The sequence below is a fragment of the Ascidiella aspersa genome, chromosome 4, assembly GCF_963924565.1.
Source record: "Ascidiella aspersa chromosome 4, kaAscAspe10.2, whole genome shotgun sequence".
Taxonomy (NCBI): domain Eukaryota; kingdom Metazoa; phylum Chordata; class Ascidiacea; order Phlebobranchia; family Ascidiidae; genus Ascidiella; species Ascidiella aspersa.
The window spans coordinates 12,483,262-12,505,286 of record NC_139450.1 but is presented as its reverse complement, the minus strand read 5'-3'; the positions used below and the strand labels follow the sequence as shown (position 1 = coordinate 12,505,286).

The following is a 22,025-nucleotide window of genomic DNA, read 5'->3' as shown; positions in this document are numbered from 1 at the left end:
TTAAAGCAACCGCAATAAGGTAATAGGGAACAGCTCACACCCTTTACCGCGTCTGACCCTTCCTGTTAAAAATACCAGCATGCTTTGGCAACTGAAGGTATGGATGTTGCATCTCAGCCTGAAGTGGCAATAGCATAATACGTGCAAGCATTCAGGGTTAGTATTGCTCCATCGCATGCACTGCGTCAGGTTTGAACCGGAAGCAAGTTACGCGCTCTTTCGTCTGATGCGGCTCGCCCACACGTTTCTCGCCTCCTCCTATTCCGCTCCTGGCGCAGGAGCAGCCTCTCTCTCTTCGTTTCTCTCTTGCGCAAGCTTTTGTCTTTCTTCTTTTCTCCTGCAGGAAGTGTAGGGTACTGTGGGCGCAGCTATGCTGTGGCCAGTGCTGGCTAGTCGGAGATGATCTCCCATTAGAGCGAGTCAATCACCCACTTGGAGAGTTGTTTCATACTGTGCTTGGGTTTTATCGAAATATTTATTTAATTTAGAAGCGGACGCGAATGTAAAATCTAGATTTGTCAAGGGCGTAGGCAGTTTCTTAGTTTACAGCTAAACTGATTCTTTTTTCGATATAATATAAAATAACTAGGAGTTAGAATGTGTACTTTAAATTTTGTGGTTAACTGTTTGCCGTATGAGTATTTCAACTTAGCGCCTTTCTGTAACAAAAGTTGGTGAATAATGTTAAACAAGCAATAGTTGTAAATTTATAGTAAAATCAAGTAAATTTAATTTGACAAATTTTGTCACAAACAATTTGTAATGTCGAGTCGCGGTTTGTTGTGAACATTCAGATTTCACGGAAATGTTTACTGTGATAAAAGTCACAATAGTATTCGCTACATAATTCATGCTTAAGTCACTTCCGGCCATTCGATTTACAATTAGTATGATTGGTTTTTAATCTGATTGATACAATTGTGTTTTTATCAAATAGGAAACGTTTTTGCGTTGATCTAGCTGTTTTAATTCTTGGAGCATACTTGTGTAAAAAGCAAGGACCTAAACGATCTTGATTGATGATTGCAATGGATTAATTATCGACCAGTCAACCAAGACAATCATATTTTTAACCTGAACATTAAAAGACATCAAGATGTCAGAGGGAATGGAGAAAACCATGCGCCTGAGAACTTACGTCCTCAAGGAAATTCTCAAGACTGAACAAGACTATGTGTCGACCCTAAAGTTTTTATGTTCGGTAAGCAACCAGGTTATTTGTTGTTTAAAGTTACAGATTGTTTTAACTCATCAAAACACCATGTTTCCCACGCGCTTTTTATGTTTTTGGTTTTAAATTTTCTATTGGCCATAGCCTTGATGGGCAGCTCGACGCGATAACCATAAGGTCCTTTTTGTCCTTGGGTTATTCTTTATGCTAATTTGTTTCAATGTTTGCAAAGATGCACTAAACTAAATTGGATTTTAAATCTTGTTATATGTTAACGTTAGCTAACCAGGTTAAGAAAACCTAAAGATTGTATTATCCTAATCCGATGGAACTTCAGGTTTTCATGGAGCGCTTGAAAAACCGGGAAGAGGATGACAATGATAAACTTATTCCAAAAGGTTCTGTTCAGATTCTGTTATCCAACGTGGAAGATTTGTATCAGGTATAGAGTTACCAGTATTTTAACCTTATTGATTCTAAAGATTAAGCTGTTCTTCAAAATAGCTTACGATGTGTTCAACACAAGGTCTTATTGCATTTTTTTAATGTAAAAGTGCTTGTTTGTTTGAATTTTTTTGTAAAAACAAATTAAAAACCTCACAACATAATTGTTGACACGGTGGATCAAGTAAAACTGTTTATTATAGCGAGTTACAGTTTACAGACGTTTTTAACGCGGTTTCTGATTTTAGTTCCATCAGGAAATGTTGGTGACCGTGGAAGAAGCATTGGGACCAGTTCCAGCTTATGAACAAAAGATTGGACACGCCTTTCTAAAATACGTAAGATTGTGTTTGCTGTAAAGCCAAGCCAACATTTTTTGCGTTATTTGAACTTAAATATAAAACAATCATGACATCCGTGTTATTATACTTCACTTACGGGGACTTTCCGAGCTCAAACTGTTTTTACTGTTTTGCTATAACAACGGTCATTACGTATGCGGTAAATACGACTCGGCATTAGGTAACCACATGCAATTATTTCTCGTTTGAAAACTTGCCAGCAGTCATTCTATATCAGGTATGGGAAAATCTTACCTTAGGCGTTCGAAATAAATTAATTGCTTATTCGTTTCTGTCCTCCTGTCGAATTATCTGTGGTGAATCCTAAATAGTAAATTGGTATTCCACTATATTTTGTAAAAGTAAAACACTAGAGATCGAAGCTGTTATTTTACATATTTGTATAAACAATGGGTACATCGGTAAAAAAAACATCGACAAGTAACTTTAGTAGAATAGTTTATATAATGGAGGCTTTTGAGATGCTCATTTAAAACATGAATACATGTGAGATTCTATGCTCTTCCTTTCGTTCTTAAGCTTTAAAGGACCAAACATTGAACAGTACATTTGAGCGAAGCAGCTTAGTCATCTTGACGTGCCGCATGGCGAAATACGCCCTGCCTACGTAAAAGGCATTTGTTTGTATGAAATCTGTACGTCGACGTAGTGTACGAGACATATTGGTTGCGCATTGAAGACCAAACCACGAATGCCAAACGTTTCTTTGCCTATCAAACTTACATCCATTGAACTCGAAAAGGTTTAATGTAGTTCACTGATCGGTTGACCTTTAACGACTTTGCTTATTGTTTTTCTTAGCCCTTGTACATGGTTTATTTCAAAACGCCCCTAAAAGATGTACTTTCGTAGAAGTCTACATCGAGTAGCCAACTTTCGCCCTAAATAGCTACATTTCGCCTGTTTTTGCCCAACTGATACGTCAACCGATGAAATTCTTCCCCGAATGGAATCTTTTGATTGATGTTAAGCGCAACATTTACATTTCACGATAATGCGTCTTTTGTTTTCAAATATCGCTTTATAGTCGAAAAACTGTGATTTTTGTAGCAAACAACAATAAATGTGTTTATGCGTAATGCTTTTAACTCATATGCTTGATAAGTTCAAACCTTGCATATTGGAGCACACATACTGCATAAATAGCACGTTTCAGAATGAATTCTGCATATATCACATTTTTATATGATGATTTTCATACCAAGCAACCGAAACTTCCCAATGAGCAAACCCGCTTAACAATATCATTAGAAACCGTTAAGGAGCACTGCAATATAAAACTAAGCAAAGGCTAACAAACCAATATTTTATTAACAGAAAGAACGTTTCGAAGTTTACGCCCCCTACTGCTCCAACCACGAAAGGGCACAGAAAAAACTTAACGAGTTAACAGAAAATCAGGAGTTCCAGGCATTTATTTTGGTAAGTGACATAAATCGTCGGCCTGTGTACCCCGTGACACTTTAAAGCCCCAGTATTCTCACGGAGGCGCACATGGCGCCTTTCTGAGGTATGGAGAAAACGTGAAGTATCAAAATCTGGGTAGTTACACATGTTTTTCGACAAACTAAATGTATTCTTCAACAAAGGAGCCAAAAGTTTCAAATAATTGGTAACATTATAAGGTCGTTGAGTTGAACGACAGAAACAGCTGGCTTAAGCCTACATTTTAAAGGTAAACTTTTACTTTTGGTCTGCTCGGCGTTGTTTAAGATCGCAACACCATTACAAGCAAGCCTTCTGGAATTCGTGTTTTCAACAAGTTGCTTTCAACGACGCTTGTATCATTTTACCGCAGTCCACTGGTTCTTCGATGAACCATAGTTTTTAGACTTGGTGTGACTACACCTGGCTGAGATCTCTGAGGAGGTATTTATTCGTTCGTATGTAGACATAAGGGCTCCCGGGACATCAGTAGTTGACTCCATAAGCCTTAAACGTACAGGGTAACTTTGTGTTACGTAAGACTTTCATTTAGATCCACACCATCTTCTTCCATTCTAGTCATTATGAAATTTCGCCCATTGAACCCAATAAAAATTGTCAAAGCATTATGTAAACTTACCTAACGTAAAAATTGAAGCCAAATTTGTCTGCGTTAAAAGCGAACTCGAGTCGATCCAGGAAAACATTTGGCTCATTGCCCGGTGTTTCAAGCCGCAGACAAGTTGTATGTAAACCACGCTGAATCGCAGACACCCTTCTGAGAGGTTCCAAGGTGATTCACAGTACAAGCTGATGTAGTTGCGTCAATATGTTGTGAAACTAACAGTTGGTTGCGCCAACGTGGTGTTCGCATGACGGAAAAAAGCAACAAACCAAAATGCTTACGTTTGAATGTAGGTGACGATGTGACAATGCATCAACTTTGAAAGCGCGGGGAAACCACACAACGCCTAGCATCACACAGCACATTATGACGTCATTTTCTGCCACTTCCCGATAGAAATTACTTCCGTAAAGAACTGCGGCCTAGTATTACAGCAAAGATTAGAAAATTAAGTGTTTTCAAAGTGAACCCTTTCAAGAATTCCCGCAAAAATGCCCTACAAATCCCTAATCGCCTTCTAAATTGCGTGATTTAGAAACCAAATGCAAAAAGTCAGCCCTAACATTTTATTGGGTGAGCTATTCTCAGATTCTGCTCGTTAGCATAACTTTTATCCTAATAAATTACTTTGAAATGCTATATTAAAATGGCTCACGTCAATAAGTGGTAAAATGATTACTGAAAAAGATGTTTTGTCGGCACGCAACTTATTTTCCTGTGACTTTTCAGTATTTTTTTTCCTATTTTGTTACAATTTTGCCTGGATTTTAAAAAGGAAAGTGTACCAAAGCTTTTTCGAGAGGACATAGTTGTTCCGAATGTGGTTGTACTACCTTAAAGATTTTATTTAAAAAAGGTCGGGTATGCTTTTCAGTCGTTATTAACGAGCTTGTGATTATGTTTAGGGATGTTTGTTGTTGGGAAATTACGTCAACGACGTATCGATGGAGGGTTTTCTTTTAACACCGATTCAAAGAATTTGCAAATATCCGCTGCTTCTCAGGGTAAGTACACCGTCAAACTAGCCAGCTTTATCCTATGCAACATCCAAGCTAAAAGTTACTTCTTGAAAAGTTGATTTTAGAAATGTTATTTTTTTAAAGTTGTATTTTTCACCTTTTTCATAATAATTAAAACGGCTCACAAAACAATTTTTGGAATCGTCAATAATGAAAACGTGACCAATATAGAACTTTTAGTTTTGCTTAATGTTTTTTAACATTGTTTTGGTTCATTTCGTCTAGGCCTGGGCCTTAACCACTCGCCTTGTTTACGCCCTAAAATTGTTAGACGTGGATATTTTTATCAATTTAACTAATTTTCTCGAAAGAATAAATGTCAGCTTCTTCGATGTAACCTAATGGCTTCTAACACATTAGTTTACCTCCGTTAGGAACTCATGAAGAAAACTCCCGCCGACCACCCTGACTACGATGACGTGCAAGCTGCCCTAGATTTGATGAAGGACGTCTGCAGCAACGTTAACGAAACCAAAAGGCAGCTGGAACAACTTGAGAAGCTGGAAGACCTACAAGCCACCATCGCAAACTGGGAGGTAAGGACTTGTCTTGTTTGGTAGTGCAATAACGAATGTATACTTAATGTGGGTTAGCTCAACGGTTAAAAAGTATGACAAGAAAAGTTTCATAGAACAAAACTAAAAAAATCTAATCGCGGAATGTTAGATTTATCTTCGTTTTTATTTCTTTTTAAAACTTAGGGTTGTGCTGTTGTTACGTATAACTTTTTACAAGTAGTACGTTCCTCTATATTTTTAGCTCTATCGGACAACAATTAAGATATAACACATGATGGTTCCTAACATTTTTATACGCGCGACCCTCTTAACAGTTTTCGAAAACTTAGCGACCCACAAAATTTAGTTGTGTATACCCAAACCAGAGTCAAGTAGAATCACACAATGTTTACATTTCTCGACAAATGGAAGTCACGCCAAAATAATGCGTTTATTACACAAAACTAATTATCAAAGGCAATGCCTTATACATTATTGCTTCAAATCAAGAGTAATGATTCGTGATTAACTTGCACTGCTTTACTTTAACTTTACAGGGTGCTGATTTAACCGACACTTGTACACGCATGATAAAGCAAGGATCCCTTCTGAAAATATCTGTCGGGAATATACAAGAAAGGCAGTTCTTCCTTTTCGACCACTTGCTGGTCTACGCCAAGAAGTCGAACACACTACCAAGGTATACAAACATAACTGTCCCTTAAGAATATGTAGGGGAGTTTGATAAAAATGTATGTCAACCGATCGGTATGTATGCGCAAAGCAATTTATTGTTGTTTGTCTGATATGCATTCTTGCTGTGGGCTAGTTGAAAAAAGTATGGCCTTGTTACAGATTACAAGCGACAGAATCAACCAAATCCGGTACTCTTCCGCGGAACAAAAAGATAAAGAGGAAAAAGTCAATGGTGGATCCCAAGAAGTGGATCTTCAAAGGTCGGATTTCAACCGAGCTGATGGAGATCGAAAACCTGGAAGACGGAACTTGTAAGTGTATTTGCGTTGTTTTAAGTTGGCTGTACGACAGCAGCTGTTAGAGCACAAAATGAAAGTTTGTTTAGCCTCTCTGCACTTAAATCATTGCCCTGCAGGTTATGCGCGTGGAGGGAAACTAAACTCCTATATTTTATGTTTATTCGAATAGCCAATGACCCTCACCGAATTTTGACAACAAGCTTAGTCTAGCAGGCCATCATTTCTGGCTTAAGTTTAACTGAAAAAAGACAGCAAACACTCATGTTTATTCTACCAGATTTGTGGATGCCCAAAAGGTGTACAAACATTGTTTTTACGCCCACCTGCGGCAATTAGGCATTTTGCTTCGTTCTACATATCATAGTTGTGTGAAATATTGGCAAGCCAACGTTTTGGCACCAACCCCGCCGGCGACAAGACTCTATTTAAAGATTTGTCACATGACGAGCGCAGCACTCGTCAGTCATAAAACATGTGGAGAAATAAACGCGCGTTCGATATCTGTTTCGTTTTGCAGCCGATTTTCACTGCGGCGGTTACACAGTCAACAATGCTTGGAAAGTACTGAACGCTGCCAAAAACAAGTGGTTTGTGCTGCTCGCCAAAGATAAAGAAGAGAAAGAGTCCTGGCTCAACGAATTCATCCAGGAGAGAGAAAGAAGGAAAAGTGAGAAATGTTGATTGAATCACGCAATGACTTTTTTAGTCATAATTGTGGGTAGTCTTTTTTGTTTGTTTATTGGTTGGTTGACGAGTGTGAAGTAAATTGCCAATCGGCCTTTTCTGCAGCGCCTATTACTAGTTTGTATTCCTTGTCCATTTGATTAAATGGAATGGTAAAATATTACAACCTGTCTGCGTTACGTTCATTAAATTAAGCGTTTTTGTATACTTTGATATATCAATAAAGGTGACAACCGCACAACAACAATTTAAGCTCGCCTGATAACTAGATATTTTGCGTGTTGCGACGTTGCTATTTTTAAAGTATGACGAAGTCCGTTTTTTCACTTGCTTTTTAATTTTACCAGGTCGTGTACTCCGTGATTTAACGACCCGAGTACGTGTACTTGCGATTTAATTGTCTACAAACTGCTTCCGGCTATTATCAAGCGCAATTTTGGCACAAGAGTCCCAACTCGGCGAAATGGGGTTTATTCTAAGCCGGTGCCTGACTTTAGCAGTCGTAGCAGCAATATGGCTGTTAAGGATGTGCACACCCTTCTTCCTATCTGCTGCCCGATAATAGATCTACTATGACGCATGTAGCACAGACGTGGGTCACGAGAAGTTTAAACTAACCCGCATTTTTGATAACTTTTGATGTTAGAATTAATGTCTGGCTAGTCGATAAACGTGAAACTGTCATACACGAGGACCATTACTCAACGCAAGCTATAAAACCAAGCGTTATCGGAATAACCGTACTCATTCGGAACCCAAACCAAGAGACTACATTACAAGAGGCGAATTACCAACTTCCACAGTACCGAACATAGTAGACTCGTGTTCATGCCACCTTATGAATCAATTTCTTTTCAAAAACAACCGTGCTTAAACAATACGGGTTCTATAAAGATTCCAATCATTGCATTTTATAAAACGTAAATTGTTTCTTCTTCTTTAGGTAAATCGAGCATTGACCAACGTGACACGATCGACGTCATGCACAGTAAAGGCAGGAGACTCTACTACAAGGCAACCCACCAAGGCCTTATCAAAGACCGAAAGTCGAAGATGCGAATGCATCCAAAGGCCTTATTAGGAAAGTGAGTAAACGAATTTAAGCAAAACTCAATTTTTATTTCCAACGAGGGCTTGTTTGCTTCCTGGTACAAACTCGCGTGTTTTAAAACGTATTTTATAATGTCAAAGGGCCTGAAAGTTTATCCAGTCGTTATCTACTTGGGGACTGGGAGTAGTGCGTGTTAATCCTTTGTCTTTTCAGCGAGTTCGTGACCTGGCTGGTCGAAAACAAAGAAGCCAATAGCGTGGACGAAGCGATTATGCTCGGCCAGGCTTTGCTAGACTGTGGCATCATTCACCACGGTAAGCAAAGCTATTTAATGTGATTATGTAAGTATGACTTTTAACAATCTTTTTCGTCGGGCGCTCCCCTACCCCAAAACACAAAGTAATATTGAAACACCTCTCGCGTTGATACGTAAACACGATCATCATGTCTTTTCTTTTTTCAGTGCAAGACAAACACCACTTCAAAAATGAAGCCGTCCTGTTCCGCTTCCGCTACGACGACGGAACGTTTAAGCACCGCGGCGAAAGCCAGGACCTCGTCGCCAAAGGCTTGCGCATCTATTGTCGCGTCCACTGCCTCTTCCAGCCGATCGTCAAGTGCGTTCATTTTCTCGCTAGGCTATTATTGACGTAAAACACTGAGGGCCAAGGCGTACGTCATTGTGCCACCCGTCGCTTATCGATCAGGGTATTTTGTGGCGCCTGTTAAAAATCGTGATTTAGTCAACCGAAGCTAAAACGTTTGGGATTATGAGCGACGAATGGATAACATTGCGAACGTTCCGTCGATATAGTTAATCATAACTTTTATTAAGGCCCAAACACCCATACCTCGTGTTTCGCCGCTCAATATTTTAGTTTAATAGTGTTTTGCCATACTTTGACAGGATGGTACGAAGACCAAGTCGTTTAACTTTCCTGTTTCGTTTACAGGGACAAAGAGAGGCAGCTGCGAAGTTACAAACAAGTCGTTGAGGCGAAGAAGTTGATCGACTGGCTGGTAGACCAGGGAGACTGTCAGAACAGGGAAGAGGCCAGCAACCTCGGACAGAGTTTGTGCGAAAATGGAATATTGCATCACGGTAAGTCGGTAAAATACTGTCCGGCAATCGGATATTATCATTTAACCCGTTGAAAATCGAATGCAAACTAGCTTTATCCCCAATTGCCATTCAACACTGAAATGTACTTTTGTACACGCAAATAAATTATATCTGCGGCAGGTAAATTAATATAACTTTCTTGTGAGTTAGTTTCGTGATAAAAATTTGGTTGTCATCTTTAGCTCTGGACAAGCAGGACTTCAAGGACGAGTCGTCGCTCTTTAAGTTCTTCCCGGATGAAGAAATGACCGAAAGCAGCAAACTCCGAGACTTTGTCAAAAAGCCTTCAACAAAGTACGACTTCAAGGTCCAGGAGAGTTACAAAACCAAGACTCTTCTCTTAGTAAGTTAAAATGTGAATTTTTGTCTGCTGTAATAAAGTTTATACTATTAGATCTCGACATTCAAGCTATTGCATATTATATTGTGTACCAAGATTTGAATTAAATTACATTCATGCCAATTGGTTTGCTTTCAGTTGAACGTTCCTGGTGACGATTTTCTAGGATTTGAAGCAAAGTACATTGAGCAACAAGCAGCCATCATCATAACCTCCATTGACAGGGGGTCGCAAGCACAGGTGAATATTAAACTGTATGTAGCTGTTGTTTCAACCAAAGTGCCAACGAACAAGAGTTGTCACCAATTATAAAACTTGTCGTTGCTTTGCCATCAGGTCCAAGGTTTTCAACCAGGTCAACACATCCTGCAGATCAACAACGACCTGCTGACATCTTGCAACTCGCAGGAGCAGCTGGACAGCGTCATTAAATTCAACCTGGAAAAGTACAAGCTCATTCACGTGACAGTTCGCGCCGAGGACGACCTGTAAGTCGAGCGGTTATCAGGCACTCGTTGTTTCATTTACTAGGCTAGGGAAATACAAGTAATTATAAGTAGTCATTTCGCTATTTACGAAAATAGATTTACTTTTTTGTGCGGTAAATAATTTAAAAAGTATTGGCAGTCTTGTGCTTGGTTATGTTCTCTGCAATATGGAATGAACATCAAATCTATACTGTATAGCTCTATAATTAGACATTTACTTCTATAAACCTGCGTGTATCTCTAATACCGTAAAGGTTAATAATGTTGGCCAGAAGGCGTGGTGTTGGTTTAATAATCAGCTCCTTCAGTACATCTATATTATCGTTATTCACCCTGTTTTCTTATTTTCAGAATGGTGGCCATACCGGTAACAAAGGAAGGCATGGGATTCCAGATCCGCGGTTCCAATCCTTGTGTGGTCCACGCGGTGGCTACAGGTGGCATGGCAATGAACGCAGGATTGGTCAAAGGCCACGCTATTTTAAAGGTTAGGGTTCTACAATTTGTGCATTTACCATTAAGTTGTAACAGAGAAAAATATATTACGGTTGAAAAGAATATTGACTAAAATATCAGTTTTGCCAAGACTACATTTCTCAATGGCTTGGCTTAAAGACTATATAGTATTAGGAAATTTCCAATTACTAGGTAAACGTTTTATGATTTTTTTTTCAAGCACACTCTAGTAATTTCCGCGTCAATGAATAATAACCTAATATGCCCTTTTCTATCAAATACCGATGCCTCCATTAACAGGTAAACGGGAAAGACCTAACGCAAACATCACACGATGACGTAGCTGCAGCGATCCGCGAAGGATGCAAGCTTCCCACTCCCGTCATTGTCGAGAAGGTGGAAGAGGAGGAAACCGGAAGGAAGTCCTCGATCTCCTCAGAGGACGAAAAAACGGTTGGTGGTAGTAAAAACAACTAAAATTGAGACGTAGCTAAAAATGTCTAAATAACGAATATATTATATCAAATATGTTCGGCAAAACATCTGCTTTTTTGAAAAGAAAGACCTATACCATTTTTTCCACTTTAATCATTTAAGTTTATTTCTACCTAAAGTTTAATGTAGGTCAGTATTTTGAGTATCATATGTCTTTTTAGTTTAAACCAGATAGGTATACTATTTTATGTATGTTTTATATCATATTCGTTTAGGGAAGCAACAACTCCCTGTCACTGCCATCGAGTGGTTTGAAAAAGAACAGAAGTATCAGGAGGAAAAATCTGGCCATGCTCATCGGCATCAACCACACCAGCCTGGGACAGAAGGATAAAAAGTACGCTAATAATCATGAATTGTGATCTACAATACCTTATGCCTTGTTTATTTGCATCGCTCTTCAAGCCGAACTTATGGTTGTGTATGTGTTAACCGCGCTTCATTATTTTTTCTTCTAAGTAACATATGCATTTCTAGAGAACAAGAACAGCCGGCGATATCTGTTCCAAAATCCGACTCCTTCTGTTTGCAGGTTTGTAGAATTCTATTACGTTTTTTACCTTTCTACACAAATAGCTAGGCTACCCGTATATGTCCAGTAGTTCGACTTATCCTTGGATTATGCGTTTAGTCTGAATATAGGCTTAAAAACTTTAAACGAACTGTTGTTCTCCTTAGCTTGTCGTCGGCAACCGCCACCTGGAGCGAATGTGTACCTACAGCTTCGACAACGTCAACGGAGTTAGGAATCATGTGGTCGAAAAGATGTCCGAATGTCCTTCCATATTCGACCTATCCGCACAGGTGCGACAAAGCCACATAGATTTTTGACAACAATTACCCAAACATTTAATCTCATAGTACTACATGGCTTATGCTTTGTGAAAACGAGAAATATTGCGACGAAACACATTTTTTTATTTTTTGGTTGATTGCAAATTACATATAAAACTGCAAAATCAGTATAGGCTAATTGCTTTTAAGTGCGATGTTACGTTTTAGCTACTTGAAGTCCTTATAGCGGAGGATGATCGGGTACTGGCCGACGTTCAAGCCCTCGAACAAATGTCTAACTTCATCACTGACGCGAAGAAGGAGGTGTTTCAGAAGAGGAGGACCTTGCGATATGAGGTCATCCAGGAGCGACTCGAATCCTACCGAAGAGTGAGTTATAACGTTACACTCTTAAAAGCCGATATTAAGGTTCTAATTGTCGCAAAATTTTAACTTTGCAATTTTTGTAAACTTTAATTGCTCCGACAACTATATAATTAAGACAGGACCATTTACAGTTGATTATCCTTTGGTAGCATGGCTTGTTTCTCTTCAAACATTTGACTTTACAATGTTAGTCATTACGTAAAGCAAATGGTAGCGTTTGTCCGCTACCGATAACAGTGGCCGTTACACAGCTTTTGTAAAGCAAATAAAACACATAAGAAATTTTGCTTACCGAAGTTTTATTCGATTTATAACGGCTTTACCTGTCCTTTTAGTACAAGCGTCACCTCGCCTCTTACATGTGGCCCTCATACAAGGAGTCAAGGGAACGACCATCGAGCCTGACTGCCAAAGATTTCTGTCCGACCAATTGCCACGTTAATCTTTTACAGGCAAGCGATTAAAGTTAAAGTTTTTACTTATAGTGTTGCTAAACTTAAAACTAATACGGGGCTGATTAAATATTGACTGCTTTGATCGACAATCGTTGTGGTTTAAGTGGAAATGTGTTTCGGTTTTTAAATTATTGTTTCATTTTAGGTGAGCCATGCGTCAGAGAGCTACAACTTGCGTGGTTTTGGTCTGCAAGATAAAAAAGAAGCACAGCCCAGCACTGATGTTGGTGAGTCGACACGAAATAGTACAAAAACTTAAGTTGCATTTTAAGTCAGCTCATTAGCTTGTTTAAATTGTTAAATTTTATAATGTTCGTTTGAATTGTTAAATTCGCTTAGCTTTTATTGTATATTTTTGATTTTTTTTAATTTTGCTCGTGGTCTAACAGAAATTTCCGAATGGTAACCAAATAATAAAAAAATATTCTTTTCTACATTGAAGCCCATTTTTAACGTTTATTTAAACGTCAACGTGTACCTGGATATATATATTATTTTAACGTCTGACTACATACCAAACATACAGTCTAATAGCATTATTACCAAGTCAACCAACTTTACAGCAAACATGGTCCACACCCATTACGCCATCACGTGTCTTGCCGCCCCATCGTTTCGGACAAGGGGCAAGGAGGGTCACGGTCTGATGGCGGTCCTCCGCGGGGTCGAAGGGAACAGCGAACTGATGGACTCGATCCGGCAACTGATGGTGGCACTCGACCACGCCCTTCTCGAGTTGAGACAGGGACAACGCCAACTTATCAGGTGAAATACTTTTGCCCGTTACCTATACTTGATTTGATTTCCCTTATGCTTGTTTTTCTGTTTTTATACTAATATAACTGTGTACTGTGAACGCTACATGTTAACACCTTTTTTCCCTGTTTTATTCGTAAAAATTACGTTACAATCTCTAAATGTGAATAAACGTACACGAAAACATAAACACAAAGTCAATGCACAAAAAACATCCTTATCTCATTTAAAGCAGTGCTGCGCTCCAGTATAGTAACAAACCGGGAAAAAATAAGCTGCAAGATCTGCTAAAAATTGTCATGCTTTTAGGTTGTCATAATTACCGTGAGCCTCCAAATTTTTAAAAGCAACGTTTTTACATTTAAAAGTCGTTTCGCTCGTTTAAAACTTATATGTTTTTAAGTATCCTCAACTCAGAGACGAACACGGATGGCAAACGGAACTCGTACCAAGCCACCCCAATGCGAGCCAGTTACCAACTTGACGATGATATGACGGACGAAATTCCTAAAACTCCAATCACTCCGCCCACCAACTTCGATAATTCATCCTCATCAAGACCTGTAAGTGGTCCCCACACTTATCTAAATTCACCATCAAGTTGTTTTTTTGTGAAATGGCTTTTAACTTTATTTTGTTCAAAATTAATCCACTTTATCAATAGCTATATAGTTGCACAGACCCACGCACGCTAATCGTAACTCAATGTATTAATACATGTAAGATATTTAGTTAGCTGTCTCTTGGTGATTTAATATTCGCGCTATATTAAACACTTTGGGAGATTTCAAGGAAGAATACTCTACATTGTGCAACATGACATTGACTGTTGATCCATGTCTAATTTCTTAACTCTTAAGAGAAATATTACTTTCAGCAATCGTTAGATTCGGAGGCCTCGCCCAACCCTGCCAAAGTAAACGCCCCTGACCCTAACGTAGTGACGGACGACATGATCCAATCGAGTGGCACACTTACTCGCCAGACCTCTGGATTAGGTAAGTTGTGAAACAAATGAGTTGCTGATCCGCTACTCTTTCCATTAAATTCATGTCGCAAAAGCAATTACGAGCCAATATCATGGCGTTTAGCCTTCCTTAGAAATTGCCGCTTAAAAAAAGTCCATTTTGATCCGAACTCTTTTTTCACCAGTTTCCCCGACCATCGAAGTCCAGTCCGAGGAATCGCAGGAGGAAAAGGATCAGAAGCTTAAAGAGTCGCTGAGAAGGAGCAACGGATCGCTTCGGAAGACCCATGAAGACGGATCTGTCACCGGAAACGATTCGGAATGCGACTCCGGTAAGTAACGAGGTCAAAGTTTGCTATGAAGAGTAAAACTACTTCAGTCGTTACTGCGCAGTAGTTATGCGAGATATCGATATTCATCTGACAGGCTTTACTTATTCTAGTTTTAAATTTACTTATAGTTTTCTAATTTGTTGTGTAATAATTTACAGGCATCCAGAGTGACAGGGGTTCGATGGTTGTAAGCGAAAATAATTACTTTAACTTCGCAAATCAGCAAACGCAAGACGGCATCCAATCTGACCAACGATCGGGTAATTGCTATTTGACGTTGAGCTTTCCCGTGTGTTTTTGCTAAACGTTTTATTTTTTTGGTTGTCCAGATTGTCAAAACTGTGTTCTGTCCTTGGCATGTTAAATTTTGAATATTTTTTTACATTGATGATGATCAAGTATATTCGGTGCACAGGTGGTCGATAGTTTTAATATTTCTATATTTATAGATCTTGCGAGCCGAAAATCCGCGCCCATGTCCAACTCCAGTGATATGCTGACCACTCCAACCGAGGAAAAGCATCGATCACTGAAGGCAGCCAATTCTCTACCATCTCTGTCGTAAGTTGACAGCTCCTTTGTACTCTAGTCTAGAAGTTAGGAATGTAGTGTAAATTTTAAATTTTGTATGAAACTTTTAAAATTAGCGTTTTCATTATGTCTTGAATATGGTTAACGTGCCAAGCTAAACATATGACCCAACTTTCTTTCAATTTTCAGGAGCCCACCGCCAAACGGGAGTGCTACATCACCTGTTAAACTAAGAACTAAATCGAGCAGACCGACCTCCCGAGTAACCTTTTCAGGTACAGCACGTGGTATGTTCACATTTTTTCTTTTCTTCTGGAAATACAATGTGTGAAATATACTCTTCTGATATATATTATTAGTCGCGCATTAATGAATTAAAATATAAAATATTTCCACTTGCAGCTCACGATCGAATTTCAATGATCAGTGCAACAGAAAGCAACTGTTCGTCGGAAGGTGTGGACAGCATCAACTTTATCGACCTTGTCCTTTCTCCAGATGCGTTGGATAAACTCCAGGGAACCATGGAGCATTTCCTCGGAAAGGTATATGTGCTATGGAAATAGCTTTTGCTAACCGTGCGTTAGAAATATTGCGCTGGAATAATTTGTGAACTTCGCTGTGTTCCTGCAGATTCACAGCCTGAACGAATTGGTCCGCTCGGACACTGTGAAAACCGTCTTTGAAAACACGAAAGAAACGACGCCTGACCGAGTCTATCAAAAGATCATCGAAGCGTTAACCGCAAGGTTGGAATTGCAATATTTATTTTAATCCAAAACTATATTTCTGATAAAAAAATTTATGGTGTTCTTAAAAATCGTAGACAATGCAAGATATTTTTAAACGATTAATACGGTACTTTAAAACTCTGACCCGTTCCGTGCAGTACGAGCGATGACGCGATCAAGATGTCCCTGTCTGTGTGCGCCGACACCGATCAGTTCGCTGACGTCATCAACACGCTGATCGAGTCGATGGATCGTCACGTGAACGAAGTGCGCTCGCAACTTGTGCTCTCCGTTCTGCTAAACGAAGGTTAGCAAAAAGCACTTTAAAATGTATGATGTTTTCGATCCCGTATAACAGGGGTTCTCAACCGGGGTGCCGCGGCACTTTAGGTTGCCATGTTTAACGCTCAACGGTGCCGAGAGATATTAAAAATTCTTTAGGATTTAATTTTTTGCCCTATTGGTAAGCTTCTTTATAGAATTTTTTGTGTACTGTTCATTATTTGTTTCATACCAGTGTCTACAAAACCAATACAATTTTATTTTCGTAACTTTGGACGCGCAAAATCTTCGTTGACTTGTATCTCATGAATTTTGCTACCACTGCAGACCCAAAGCTGGTTTCCCGCCGCGACAAAGTCTTCAGCCAGTGTCTTCTTACCGCCATCTCGTCCTTTTCGACGCAGCTGAGGAGCGCCATCGGCGAAACCTTTAACAACATGAAGGTATACGAGAACATTAAAAAGTCCTCATAATCCCCTCAACTTTCTTTTGTTTTATGAAAATCGAATTATTTACGATTACATATTTCAAGTTTTTTGCTTGGTGCATGTAATAACCCGCTAAAAGGTAACTGTATCTTTTATGTGCCATATGCCGTATTGTACTGAACAGAATAACAGATATAACCTGTAAACATGTGGTTCTCTTACTTTGGGCTGCCGAACCCTAACTGTGCCTACCAAGTGGAAATCTTACATGTGCCCGCCGTGTTCATGTAATTTTTAACAATACAAAGCAAGATTGCACATTATTCGTTAGTTCAATATTACCATTATTTTATTTAGGTATTGCAAGGGTAATTGTCAGATGTTAATTACATAGACCTATAATTGCATTCTAGGCATATGGCGTCCGTTGCGAGGAAGCCAGCAAAAAGTGGCTGGAGCAGTGCATGTCGATTGGAGCTGCCGTTATCTTCCAAACGATGCTCAATCCGAATATGGTGAGCTAATCTCATGTGTTATCTGATAAATAACCCTACAATCAAGTTAAGGTTAACTATGTAAGAAAATGTTAATTGAAGTAAAAGATATTAATTGCAAAAACGGCAGTATCGTTAAAACATATTTGAATCCTCCTCTTTGCCATCTAGAGCCCGTGGGGTAGTTTAGCGAACAGCGGTAATATACTTATTTCTTGTTTAAAATCGAACTAGAAAATCAAAAATGTCTCTTTCTTCAGCCCGACGAGTGTGCCATGCTGGAAGACAGTTGTGTCGGGGTCAACGACCTTGAGAGAGTGTCGTTTCATTTTAGGGCAATCACCGGTGACGTGGAGCCTAACGGTGAGATAATATATTTTTTATTAAAAATCAATTTATTTCAAAATCAATCGGAAAAGTTCCGTTTGCTTAATTTTTACATTCATCCAGCAATTTTTTGTTTTTGCTAATCGACATCAATCAACTTATCAACACTTGCCTTTAATTGCAAATATACTGGAGTGTGTTCTGTTTTGTGCAGTGGACGAATCAAATTACTGCATGTTGGGGTAACTTGAGTGATTATCAACTTGGGAGGATCTAGGGTGGGCACCAGGTCATGATCCCAAAGTGTATTTATCCAAGTTTTACCTTAACAATGATTTGTGATGTCATCCCTGACAATTCCCATGACACTTCCCTAAACTAAAATCCTAGATCCGCCAATTGCTGTCCACTACGCTATTTAATGTTTTGTTGCGCAGCGAACAATTTCAAAAATTCTTGCAGTTTCACCATTCCACGCTGAATTGGATTGTTGCTGTTTATAATATTTCACGCTGCCTTAACCGCAACAGTAATCCTGGACGAATATATTTTACTTAAGATGATTTTCGAGGCTTACGTTTAATTTGCCCCATTAACACACTCTGCAATCAAAATGATTTGTCTTGATTTTTGCTTGCATCGCGTTTTACTTTTGCTTTTTTTGTTCTCCAAAGAATGCCCATGCAATGTTAACAAGCGGTTAAACGGAGATTCTTCGTTTCACATTGACGGTAAGTTAACGCCCTTTGTTCTTGGAATTTATTTTGACAATACAATAATAAACAGTGGGTTGTTCTCCAAATGATAAGACAATTTTATCACGTGAAAATACAAATGTTGCTCAAAAAGTTACCACCAATATAAAAATAGTTTTTTGCAAGGCAGATAATTTTAAACTCGTGTTCAATAATAACTTTAAACCATTTGGAGAACAGTCCAGCGCTAAAGCAATTTGCACATTTTGCTTTGTTTTACATTGCATGACTGCCTAATAACATCGACTAATTGTACGTGTGCTAAAACCTATATTAATATATTTTCAAAATATGTCGTATACTGTAGACCTAATTATTTTATAGATTGAAGCAAAACTGGTATCATTTTTAGTTTACAATTTCGCGAAATATTAGAAATTCATTTTTAATTGCATAACAGCAAACGGCATCGGGTACTCCATGGAGGGGAATCGCTGTGCGTTGAAGGTATACTTCCACTTGGACAAACACGTCTTCATTAAACTTCCGCCGCGTCTTCAAGCCGGAGGAGGTGTTAAGCTCATTCCCATTATATTTAATCACGGTAAGAAACCAGCTTTCATGCTCTCCGTCACAAAGTTCGGCATTTCCAAATTAACCTAAGTGAAAATGCCAAAAGTAAAGTTTTATTTTATATGTTGGTTCTGAAACTTATTTAAAGTCACTAAAACAACAATGTTTTGTTTATCAAGAAACTGTCGAAATCGTTTTAAGTTAGGTCGCTAACATGGGTCATCTTTGCAGAAAACATGTTTGCTGTTCCCAAATTAAATTTGCCTAAATAGTTTACTAATTCTTGACATTTTACCGGCATTAAGCAGCGCTAATGTCAACTGTAAAACAGAAGGCCGATTTAAAACGCCTAGTATTGTCAGGAATACATGGCACAACACGTAATAGTCTGTGAATTCACAGGTTTGGAGGATCTTGGCAACCTGCTGTACGAGCACGGGGTCACTCTCCAGGAGTTCAGTAACTCGATAAACGAGAAGGCGCTCAGCCGCACCTACGACTACTATAAGAAGTTTCGCGCCTTTCATCTGGATAGGTCTAAGCTGCCCCGGGATACTGAGGCCCGGGCTGTGCTTGTCGACCGGGTAAAATTTTTAAGTCGTAGTGTGATTTGTTTTGGCAGAAAATAACTATAAGTTCGTTGCTGAACCTGTGGACACGCTTTTATCGCAACTTGAATTAGCTTTTTCAGTCAGAGATTTTGCACCCGGAATAGACGTTTTTGGTATTTAGGCATCTCTTTTAGTATAGCGCAATTAAATTTGGAACGATTGCTCACGCACACAACGTCATAACCCGTTATAATTCATACACGAAAAGCTATAATGATGCGTTTTTTGGCAGCTGTCGCGTCCGCTGAACGCCCTTGACGAAATCATGACGCTTCTGGAGAGCAACGTAAAGCCTCGTCACGGCAAGAACAGTCTAGCAGCGACCGGTTGCAGTGTGCTTACCCTGACTGCAGAGTTTTGCGAAAGACTTGGTGGCTGTCACGTGATAGCTTGTAACAACGGAGTCCACAGGTGATTCTACTTTTGAGCTGGCTTGCTTATCCTATAGGCCAGGCACCATGGGATGCCGTTTAATGTTCCAGGGGGCCGAGAAATATTTGGGAATCTTTAAGAATCTGATTTTTGCTCAGCTCTTACAATTTTTTTGTAAAAATTAGAGTGGAATAAATCCAATTGTAACTTCTTACATTGTGTAGAGTAGATGTGTGTTGTTCCAGTTCCGTTTATTGTGACATTCTAGTGAAATACCTAGAGAAAAATCGTGTAAGGGTGCCGCAATCTATTTGTAATTTCTGAGTGTTGCCGCTAGCCATACAAGGTTGAAAAACACTGCTATAAGCCAATATGCTGTTGTTTGCACATGTCTAAGTTTTAAGTATAACACATAACATAAATGTGATTGCAGGTCCACAATGGCTTGTTGTCTAGAAGAGGCGCTAATAATGGCACGTTGCCACAGTCTTCCATCTAAGTATCTTCTGACGGCCGCTTACCAGCTCATGAAATCCGGGGCGAGGATGTACGCTGAAGTAAAGAACCCGGAGGCGAAAGACCGAACAGTAAAAACCGCACCTAGGTAAGTCGACATTATATTTAAGCCTCTATCACTGTCCGTTTATTTTCTTGCAAGGTTTTATTCTTTGTCGTTTTAAAAGGTGGTTGTTATGAAAATTTCAAACCCCTGTTTAAGCCGTATTGTTTGTCTTCAGGTTGTTTCGAAACCACTTGGAAGTGGTTCAGGTCTCCACGTGACCACGTATGCGTCCGGGACTTCTTTGCTGAATCCAGCTGTGACTGACGTCAAAAAAGTGACATGACGCTAAAAGGAACAGTTTGTTAACAAAATTAAAATTAAAACAAGAATTTCAACTCTCACAACGCTTAACAATGCAAATTTTCACGGACACCGCCTTTTCGGGATATATTATTTGTTTTCATTAAAAAGGCTTGTTCGCCTTTTCCTGATCTTTTATAGCCCTGTTATACTTAGTGTTTTTTTTTTCTGCGCACTATTAAAAAAACAGAAACTTAACAGCGTTCCTTACTTCTGGAGCTCTTACCTGTGGCTCTTACATTCTCGGCTGAGAATCTTTCACTTTTCTCGGCAATCAGTTTTTTATTCACAGTTTCGCATTCAAAATCGGACCGCGATTTTCACGGCGATCTTTGATGGCCGATTAATTCGAAAGCTGTTTTTTAGTTGTTTTTTGCGCTTTGCTCCGCCTTGCTTAGAAAGTTAAGCATGTCACTGTACTCGTGATTAAATCGCCATCGACAACATACGCGATGTCGATCTTTAAAACACCGTTTTGTCGTAAACCAGTTCCAGTGTTTCAGAGTATATACTACTTGCCCAATTTCTTCACGTTTTGACATTAACTGTTTGTTGCAGTGCCCTGACATATATATAAACCAAAATTACTTGATTCGAACAATGGAACAGCCGTTATGTTGGTTTAATATTTTGCTTTTCATAGTAAAAAAGAGAACAGAATTGCATCTTTTACCCTATTACAAGATTAACGATATTACAAATATACACGTTTCGTATGTTTTTGCGTTTTATCAGCATTATTTGTTTTCGTTTTCAACAACGCATTAGGGCTCTGTTTTTTAAATGGGGCACCTCGATTCTAAAAGTTTTTTTGCGATATACTCCCCTATTCAGTAACGCAAAAGCCATTACTTTATCAAATAACTTGCCGCTTATTTTTTTCAATTGCACATTTTAAAACAAATAGTGATTTAACGAATTGCGAGATTTTATTGTACCATTGTTTAAGTGGGCAACTTTTATGATTAAATACGTATTGTATGTTTTACCGTTTCGCGAGGACAAATAAAAATGATGGCCTGTCTGAGTATGGAAGTTTTATTATAAAGTTTTGAGCTACCGGCCTTATTTAAACTACAATTTTTGCAAATAGGCTACACCTTTTCTCTGTGTGAATGAAGGTGCCGGCTGCCAATGGGTTCATGTGAAGACCGTAGGCCTAAACCTATTTAAAAATACAAAAAATGAGTTCAATGGTGTCAACTGTTTAAAGCTGGGTTTTAATTTTAAATCAATACCAGCTCTCAATCGAGTTCTTTAATGTAACTTTTTG

The 22,025-nt window shown here is 39.0% G+C and overlaps 1 protein-coding gene across 2 annotated transcripts; it reads left to right on the top strand.

The window, feature by feature from the left end:
• Window positions 1-943: 943 nt before the first annotated feature.
• Window positions 944-21,774, top strand: LOC146147934 (phosphatidylinositol 3,4,5-trisphosphate-dependent Rac exchanger 2 protein-like). 2 transcript variants are annotated; one of them, XM_083386394.1, is made up of 43 exons: window positions 944-1,201; window positions 1,509-1,613; window positions 1,864-1,953; window positions 3,295-3,399; window positions 4,933-5,031; window positions 5,421-5,582; window positions 6,101-6,243; window positions 6,399-6,550; window positions 7,056-7,205; window positions 8,166-8,307; window positions 8,487-8,587; window positions 8,737-8,890; window positions 9,227-9,375; window positions 9,579-9,739; window positions 9,875-9,976; window positions 10,073-10,224; window positions 10,576-10,711; window positions 10,981-11,133; window positions 11,391-11,512; window positions 11,653-11,707; window positions 11,854-11,979; window positions 12,178-12,339; window positions 12,672-12,788; window positions 12,937-13,018; window positions 13,355-13,556; window positions 13,951-14,110; window positions 14,425-14,545; window positions 14,700-14,846; window positions 15,005-15,106; window positions 15,296-15,407; window positions 15,567-15,664; window positions 15,780-15,922; window positions 16,011-16,126; window positions 16,267-16,415; window positions 16,718-16,833; window positions 17,232-17,333; window positions 17,573-17,675; window positions 18,314-18,370; window positions 18,795-18,938; window positions 19,310-19,491; window positions 19,751-19,929; window positions 20,324-20,494; window positions 20,628-21,774. In XM_083386394.1, the coding sequence occupies exons 1-43, from the start codon at window positions 1,097-1,099 to the stop codon at window positions 20,668-20,670; spliced, it is 5,472 nt and encodes a 1,823-aa protein (XP_083242520.1). In that variant the 5' UTR covers window positions 944-1,096; the 3' UTR covers window positions 20,671-21,774. The 2 variants fall into 2 exon arrangements, with proteins under 2 accessions (XP_083242520.1, XP_083242521.1); XM_083386395.1 differs by lacking the exon at window positions 18,314-18,370.
• Window positions 21,775-22,025: the final 251 nt, after the last annotated feature.